The following is a 9,009-nucleotide window of genomic DNA, read 5'->3' on the forward strand; positions in this document are numbered from 1 at the left end:
AACTGCACGATTCCTTTAACATAAAATCTCACAAATACGACCGTGATTTGTCCAAGAAAAACTAAAGATGCTAATAGACTGTTTTGGATCAAGAAAGAATGGCATTTCCCGTTAAAGAAATAACCATATACTCCCTTGCTATGGACTTTTCTGCTCCCATTCCAACAAGACCATCCTTGCATTCCAGCGAACACACCGTGCAGGACCATAACATTTAAATGATTTACACGCGTTAAGCACACTCTAGAAGAATCATATGGCGTATTATAATAATTCTTAGATCTGCACTATCACGTTATTAGAAAATATAAATATCTAAAATTTCAGTGTTCTTATTAACAAGTGGGGATTTGGTATATAATTCTACGCTTCATTCGCCAGGTTCAGCAACATGGCCATGCAGCCTTATCTAGTATTCGACGTCAGCGTGGAATCCAATCAAAACAATACCCTTCGGTATGATCAAATCTGGGGAACCAGTTTGACGGCCTGTCACTTCCTCCTGCTGCATCTCCCGGATGCAACCAGCGCAAAAGTTTATAAGTAAGATTTCCAGTCAGTTATATACGGACTATGAAACAGAATCTTAATTAATCTGATTAACGTTAACAGAATTGAAGAGGATAATACTTGCCCATTAATTACTGTTCACAGAGATTAGGCAATTATTTTTGGTTTACTTGATAAGTACTGCACTGTGACCACACTTATTTGGAAATAGATACAAATAAGCATATACAATAAGAATAAAAGTCATCTTAAAATGTCTGTAAATTTACTATAAAATACTTAGAATGTAATATATCAAAGAATCGGTAAAATCGTTCTCAGATTCTTCCAATATTAAAACTCGGTAATGAATAAAAAAAAAAAAAAAAAAAAAGGAAGAGAACATATTCTTCAAATATTTCTTTCTTTTACAATGCAGGTTTTTAGAAGAAGCTAAACTATGGTTGTGGCCCCATACGAAAACTGTCATCGTTGGAGATAAAGCGAAAGTCCTTCAAGTTTTCCATGAAGATGTTTTTCGCAACACATTAGATATCGTTTACCTTGGAATACAGGACGAACTACAGTATAACGATAGTGCTGGTAAAGTCACTCCTCATAACCTATCAGATTTGATGTCGCTGGAACAAATTGCGAGAAAAGGTACGTAGTTACAATGAATTGAAGTTGATTTGCAGAATTTTTTTTTTATAAAGAATAGATATTGTTAACATTGTTATGACTATTATTACCCAATGTATTAATTTCTTATTTTCTTAATTCCATTTATAATAAAAAGGAAAATAAACTTTATAAAATGTTAATTTCTATTATATCTTCTGTATTTAACATGTTTTCATCTCGCATCAGAAATGTATAAATGTCAAGACTAAAATTAATATATACTCAAGATAATGGTTAAACTTACAGAAGCAAGGTAACAATATACCGAAATATTACCAATAAACTGTTACTGTTGATTTAAATTTTCCACCCATATTCTACACCAAAAGCACTTGAACATTGCATGAATTAATGATAATCAAAGAATGAAAAATACAAATTAATAATTACATTTAAATCTCTAATTTTGATCTCGAATCTCTTCTAACACGTTCATCACTTCTCTCAAGATTTCTCAAACGTAGTTCTTCCTAAAGTAGGAATATTATTCAAAAAATTCAATAACGACGCAAAGAAACACCCACCTATTCCTAACTGTTCAAGTTTGAAAGCAAAGGCTTCACGATTAATACGGTCAAAGACAGCACTACACTCAAGGCCAATAATACGAACTTAATGACAATACTCAAGGGATTTCTGATTATAAGTAGGACATCATATACTCCAAGGCCTTCACGAAAGGCAAATTGTAAACTAGGAAACATATGGTTACATTTAGCGTACCTATATCATTTAGACGTTTTTCCAAAAGACGTCAAAAGACCTTAGCTAATATGGAATTGGGAATTATGGAAATTGGGGGGTAATCAGCTGGACTAGAGCTACCACAAACACATTTACATAAGAGAGCAATATTACCAATTTTCCAAGTGCTAAAAGAACCTCTTCTGGCTAAGTTGCAGAAAATACCAGATGACTTACGAGCTAAAAAAATTCAGCAGTCTTTATAAAAAAAAAAAAAAAAAATACCATTTGGGTCTACACCTCCATAAGCATCAACGTCCCTCAAAAGTGTTTTAATTTCACGGGACCGAAAAGCTAAACTACGTATATATATATATATATATATATATATATATATATATATATATATATATATATATATATATATATGCATACAGACATATATATATACACACATACATACATATATATATATATATATATATATATATATATATATATATATATATATATAATGATATTCTATATACATAATGTATATGCATATATTAATGAATATTTATAATATATATGAACATAATATGCATAAACACACACACAGGCACACACACACACGTATATATATATATATATATATATATATATATATATATATATATATATATATATATATATATATATATATATATTAATTTGTATAAGGGGTTAGGAAAACTCGAACGGGTGTTTTGCCCTAATGTTCTCGGTCAGATGTGGATAAAACGCAAGATAAGGAGTAGGAAGTACATACCAAGAGGTATATACTATACGGTTCATGCATTTGGCTAAAAATTAAAGTATCATAAAGTAACGTAAAATACGATTCTAGACAAGCCACAGACAATACTATACCCCCTACAACTTCTCTTTTCCTGTCTCCCTAGTTTAGTCATAGGCACGGCTCCTATTTTGGATGTATGGTCTAGAATTTATTTTACATATTCCATAAGTTATATTTGCAAAATCCTATTTAATACACAGACTAACCTTTCCTGGCCTTTTGTAAATGTGTGAAAATTCTTATCAGGATTAGCTATATTTTAATGTTGACATACGGAACCGGGTCTATAGTAACAATAAATAATATTGCATATATTGAATTCTTTATTAACTCATCGTACCGTGTAAAGGAAGAGGGTCCTCTCCGAATATGGAGTTAAGTTCCGTAGGATATTTGTTTTTAGCAAGTTAGTTGGGCGCTTTAGCAATAGGTGGCGCTGATCAGGCATTTGTGCATACGGAATTTTTATAAGGGAGCTTTCTGGACTTCTGGTCTTCCCTTTATTGTCTTTGTATAGATTTAAGATTAGGGTAGGATACTACCCTATGATGAAGCCGTTCTTCAAGTCAAGTAGAATCCAGCTATCTCTTTCTTCCAACAGTCATATGGTGACCAACTATTATTGTTAGAGAAAATGGGGGTTGCAATGGATTAGAAAATTATTCGAACATTCGTTATAACAGCATCACCAACTATTAGAAAAAAACATCTCAAGTTTGAATCAAGTTGTAGCTTCGGCGCTAACATTCAAGTATAAAAACAACAACAACAACAACAATTATAATAATAATAATAATAATAATAATAATAATAATAATAATAATAATAATAATAATAATAATAAATATATGATACTTAAATTTCTGGCCAAATACATGAACCATATAATTTCCTACTCGTTATCTTGTGTTTTATGCGTTTCTAACCATGATTATTGGGGGCAAACCAACCGTTCATGGGTTTTTTGACCCCCTTATATAAGACAATTATGGGGGACCCCAGTGGTAAACTGTTTTTTTTTTTTTTTTGGGGGGGGGGATGTCATAAACAAGTGATTTGCAGCAATAATAATGGTCAGAAATGCAAAATTAAAGCACAAGATAACCAGTTGGAAAAATATATGGTTCATGTAAGTGGCTGAAAACAAGCCAAAACGTGATCATTTAACACTTTTGAGATTTAGAAAAGGGTACGGAACCTAACCAATCCACCTAACCTAGTAGTTCCTAGGTCACAACCTCTAGCCGGGGGCCAAGCCCCCAGGACCCCCTTCCCAGGTCACAATTGCTAGCCGGGTCCCCCTTTCTGGGTCACAAACTAAACGTAAATCACAAACAAATCCTTACATTATGATAAAGTAAATCACAAATAACTCCTTACATTATGATGAAATAAATCACAAATAAATCGTTACATTATGAAAAAGTAATTCACAACTAATTCCCTACCTTATGACTGACACCAACAACTTTTTTTGTTTTTCTTGGCAATCTTTACAGAAGCTTTGCAGTAGAAATATGCTGGTCTTCCTGAAAAAATTAGTAAGAATCGGACCTTTGAGGCATTATTTCACGGTTATTTTTTTTTTATTATTATTTCACATGAGTAACAATAGCTTAACACTGAACGGAGAGCATTTCCATGATAATAAATTGCCGACATAGATGAAATTACACTAAATTTCGAAATAGTTTGTACTTCCCTAAGTTTCCTTTTAGACGTCTTAATGTGATGGTGGTTTAACTGAAACTGAAAGGAGGGTGGGGAAAATGGCTGTTGTAAAAAAGAAAAAAAAAATCCGGGAACTTTGGCATAAAAAAAGCTGGACAAAGCGAATGCAAGCAACGCATTAACTCGACATCAGTCTCCCAGATGTAAACAATGAACTTTGAGTGGTTTTAAATAGACCGTTGAGTAAGTTAGTATGCCCCGCCCCTATTAAACATATAGAGCAAAATACCAAACTATTTCAGTTTCGCTTATAGTTTAAGTATCATATATTTACCAATAATAATAATAATAATAATATAAAATAAATATTGCAACACTCACTTGTCAGTAAATCCACTTGTCCTCGCCCCATTCATGTCTGCTGCTTTCGTTTGTTCGCTTCACAGAGGGAGCCCATTGATATCTACATTATGTGTTAGCCCATACATAAATTTACAACAGGTTGTTCCACTACATGCTCATTTTAAACCTGGAGAATGGACATCAACAGATTTTGACACCTGGGATTGCAAAGGCTCCAATATGTCTGAACACGAGAGTGTCTGTGTTTTGTTCTAGGGGTAAAAATGTGGTACTACTGTGTGAAGTTTGAATAAAACAACAAAGTCACACAACACACACACACACACAAAACGCTGCCAATTTTCTGAAACAAGTTAAACTTCAACTAGCAACGTTTGAGGCTCGAGCTAGATTCTGTTCCCTCCATGGAGGTATAGGTTTAACTATTGTACCTTCATGGTTCTCCTTGCTTGGTGAACCGTAGAGAACTGGTTGGTTAACAACTCGTAATTGTCAATAGTTAACTATAGTTAACTGTAGGCCTCTAAAATATCCAGAGATACACTAGTAGCATAGAAAATGGAGGCAATAAAATGAACGTCATTTTTCTTTAACAGAAACGTGGTATTATTGAATTTCCCTTTTCCACTAACCAGAGCGTTTAATATACAGTAATCATTGTGGTACTTTCTGTTGTGAATGCCATTGCACTTTGTATATGTTTTCACGCATTACTTGCCTTTTATTGACTGTAGTTGAAAACAGCATTATAATATTTGAAATTGAGTTTTCGATATTATGATATACTTTCTACTAGGCGCAAGGAGCACCTTGTCCGTGTATAATCGGTGTTTCTACTGTTCCAACGGTGATTCCAAACATCTTCTCTTCCTATGGTACATTGGGTCACATATCCCGGAAAATATCAACTTTTTCCCCGGTAAGTGAAATGTTTGTAGATTGGTCTAGTCGAAAATTTTATAACAACTCTAGGTATAAACGCCATATATATTTGAACTGCCTTAAAATAAATAAAATTCTAACTGACCAAAACCGGATTGAAAATAAAAGATATAAATTTCAATAAATTCCATGCAAATACCAAAAGTATTTTCTTTACATCTTATATATATATATATATATATATATATATATATATATATATATATATATATATATATATATATGTGTGTGTGTGTGTGTGTGTGTGTGTGTGTGTGTGTAAGAGAGAGAGAGAGAGAGAGAGAGAGAGAGAGAGAGAGAGAGAGAGAGAGAGAGAGAGAGAGAGAGAGAGAGAGAGAGATTGAAGCATCCCCTATTATATTTCATTCTGTTTCAGCAGATCACCTAAAAAACTTCTGGGGCCACAAGTTTCGTATCGTGTCTGTGACCTTTTTCCCTTACATGGACTACACCGTAGACTCTAAAGAGGAAGCCTCCACAGTTACTCCCAAAGACAGCATGGACTTCAGAATGCTGACGGCTTTTGCTGGAGTCCTTAATTTCACGTGAGTGTAATTGAGATATATCCTATAAATCCCATCTCTATATTAAATTTAAGGGTTACAGTTGTATACAGAAAAGAGGGTAATCAAAATTTGAAAGCATCTCATCTATTTAGGCGATAATCTTATATGTCATTCATTCATGTAGATTGCCATGCCTATAGCATGACACGGGCTCTAATTTTGTATTGTTATTTATGTTTATTAATGAAAAACCCTGTACATATTTATGGAACTTGTGATAAAATATATAAAAATGCATATTGGAGAATGTTGAAGATGCATGGCATAGAGGATAGGCTGATGAGAGCATTTTGAAACGTTTACTAATGAAGTGGCTAGTTTCGTGTAAAGGTGTAAAATGCTGTCTAGCAGAAGAGTATTCATGTCTACATGATTGGGTGGGTTGAATTTAGAAGTAAGAAAAGGGTCATCAAGCGTAGGTCCAAAATTTTCGGATATAAAAAATGGTTTATTAATCATGTAAGGAATGGTTGATGTTTTCTGATGATAGGCTACAGTGCTGATAATGGATAATGCAGAGAAACTTAAGATAGTAGTGAACAAATCTCAAACTTCTTGCAAGAGGAGAAACTGAAATTAATGTGAGTTAGAGAAAGGTTATGAAGGTAAATGAAAACTAAGAAGATAGAGCAATTAATATTTGTTCTAAATGCTATTGATTTGAATAGTTATTTAGGAGTAGATTTAAAATATGGTGGTAGGATTAAAGAAAAGGTGACCCAAAGAACAGGTTAAGATATGAAGGTAACATTGTATGCCAGCAAACAATTAGGAAGTTCGTTGGAGCGTCTATAGAAGTCAAGGAGGAACTGTATGAAGAAACTATTCAGGCAACATTTCTTTATTGTGGTAGGGTTACAGTTGCAATTCTGAATGTGAATGAGTGATGAAAAAAACTGGGTTCTTGTAACGAATTGTTTGTGAAGAATTTAAAGGGTGACAAAACTGAAAATGCATTGAAGCAATAAAAAGTTTAGAGGGGTTCAAATGGTTAAGTGATATGGGAAGAATGGAGATCAATATGTCAAGGAAGAAAAGGGCATATCATTTGGAAATGTTAGTTGGAACAAATGAGAGAACGACCTAGGAAATGATACATAGATAGGATGGAAGAAATGCTGAAAAAGTAGGACTTGATGGCCAGGAAAATATAATAGCATATGCAAGAGAAAGGTGAAAGGCACAATGTGTGCCAACACATTCAGACCTTGGTGTGCGCATAGTACGCCATCTGTGTAAGATGTGAAGCACCTTATACTGAGAAAGTTTACTGCCCGCAAAATGCATCCTTATTCCATCAATAGGTGCATGATCTTAACACCGTACAATACCAGGTTATGATATACAGGGAGCAATAATTTCTATTGAGAGTGTACGCAACAGTAGCCTACATGTAGTCTCAAAACAGCACTATTCTTTTTCCAGATATGAGATCCGTGCTCCTTGGGATATGCAGTGGGGCAACCCACTCGGAAATGGGAACTGGTCTGGTTTAGTTGGGACCTTGCAGCACGAAAAAGCCGACTTCAGCACAGTAATGGCTCCAAATTCTGGAAGGCTGGCCGTCCTGAGTCACTCGAGGGCGTACATTGCCGATACCTTGGTCGTTACTTCTCTAAAACCTCGACCGCTGACGCAGTACTTGCTGGTAGTAAGACCATTTGAAGGTGATTAGAATAGCGGTTTCATAACTAGTTATTTATTAGACAATAAGAAAAGAATGGAACAAATGAAAAGGTACACAATGATTAAATAATTCTGCATATGTTTAAGCAAAATTCTAATTACTTTTCCTGATGCATAAGCACACACACATATATATATATGTATATATATATATATATATATATATATATATATATATATATATATATGTATATGTATATATATATATATATATATATATATGTGTGTGTGTGTGTGTGTGTGTGTGTGTGTGCGTGTGCGCGCGCGCTCGCGCGAGAGTTTCTATACATATGCTATGATTTGATGCAGAAAAAGTATGTGGAATTAACATTTTTTCACATTGCAGTGGAAGTGTGGCTATCTCTCTTGATTACTATAATCGTATGGGGTCTTACTCTATGGCTGTTACAAAAAGCACTATCCCGGATGCTTGGTGAACGATCTATGGATCCCATATCTGCCATTTTCTACGGCTTAGGCCTCTTGCTAGAAGACCCACCATCGGAGAGTCCTACTCATGTTACTACACAGGTTAATATAAATATCATCATCTATCAACCTCCACATTTGAATCATTGTAGTGCCATAGCCGAATCATTGTAGTGCCATAGCCTCTGTACCATGGTCTTCCACTGTCTTGGGTTAGAGTTCTCTTGCTCGAGTGTACACTCGGGCACATTATTCTATCTTATTTATTTTCCTTTTTTTTAAGTTTTAATACTGTAGTTTATATGTGAAAGATTTGTTTTAGTGATGTTACTGTTCTTAAAATATTTTATTTTAATTGTTAATTACTTCTCTTGTAGATTATTTTATTATTTCCTTTCCTTGCTGGGCTATTTTCCCTGCTGGAGCCCTTGGGCTTATAGCATCCTACTTTTCCAAATAGGGTTGTAGCTTAATAATAATAATAATAATAATGATAATAATAATGAACTCATTCCTTTTTTATTTTGTTATGGTTCCTTCTGCTTTAATAAAGATGTTATTATTGAAGTTTGCTGATTTTTTTTAGAGGTCACACATTCTTGATAAAGTATGTCATACAGCCGAGATACATTAGAAAGACTTTTGCTCATCTAAACGGTTATATTACATCTCATG

General features: G+C 33.9%; 1 protein-coding gene and 1 long non-coding RNA gene across 2 annotated transcripts in view; one reads left to right on the forward strand and one right to left on the reverse strand.

Moving 5' to 3' along the window:
- The window catches only part of LOC137639856 (uncharacterized), a 183,128-nt gene extending 177,980 nt beyond the window's left edge, over positions 1-5,148 (reverse strand). Inside the window, exon 1 of the long non-coding RNA XR_011044278.1 lies at positions 4,730-5,148. This is a non-coding gene — a long non-coding RNA (uncharacterized lncRNA). The remainder of the gene's footprint in view (positions 1-4,729) is intronic.
- Positions 5,149-6,035: 887 nt separating this feature from the next.
- LOC137639340 (probable glutamate receptor) lies at positions 6,036-8,508 on the forward strand. The gene is made up of 3 exons (XM_068371619.1): positions 6,036-6,198; positions 7,645-7,886; positions 8,252-8,508. The coding sequence occupies exons 1-3, from the start codon at positions 6,095-6,097 to the stop codon at positions 8,506-8,508; spliced, it is 603 nt and encodes a 200-aa protein (XP_068227720.1). The 5' UTR covers positions 6,036-6,094.
- Positions 8,509-9,009: the final 501 nt, after the last annotated feature.

The sequence above is a fragment of the Palaemon carinicauda genome, chromosome 4, assembly GCF_036898095.1.
Source record: "Palaemon carinicauda isolate YSFRI2023 chromosome 4, ASM3689809v2, whole genome shotgun sequence".
Lineage (NCBI taxonomy): Eukaryota > Metazoa > Arthropoda > Malacostraca > Decapoda > Palaemonidae > Palaemon > Palaemon carinicauda.

Coding starts and splice junctions, on each gene's coding strand:
- LOC137639340 (XM_068371619.1), top strand. CDS start 6,095: ATGGACTACACCGTAGACTCTAAAGAGGAAGCCTCCACAGTTACTCCC. Junction 6,199..7,644: donor GCTGGAGTCCTTAATTTCAC/GTGAGTGTAATT, acceptor TTCTTTTTCCAG/ATATGAGATCCGTGCTCCTT. Junction 7,887..8,251: donor GGTAGTAAGACCATTTGAAG/GTGATTAGAATA, acceptor TTCACATTGCAG/TGGAAGTGTGGCTATCTCTC.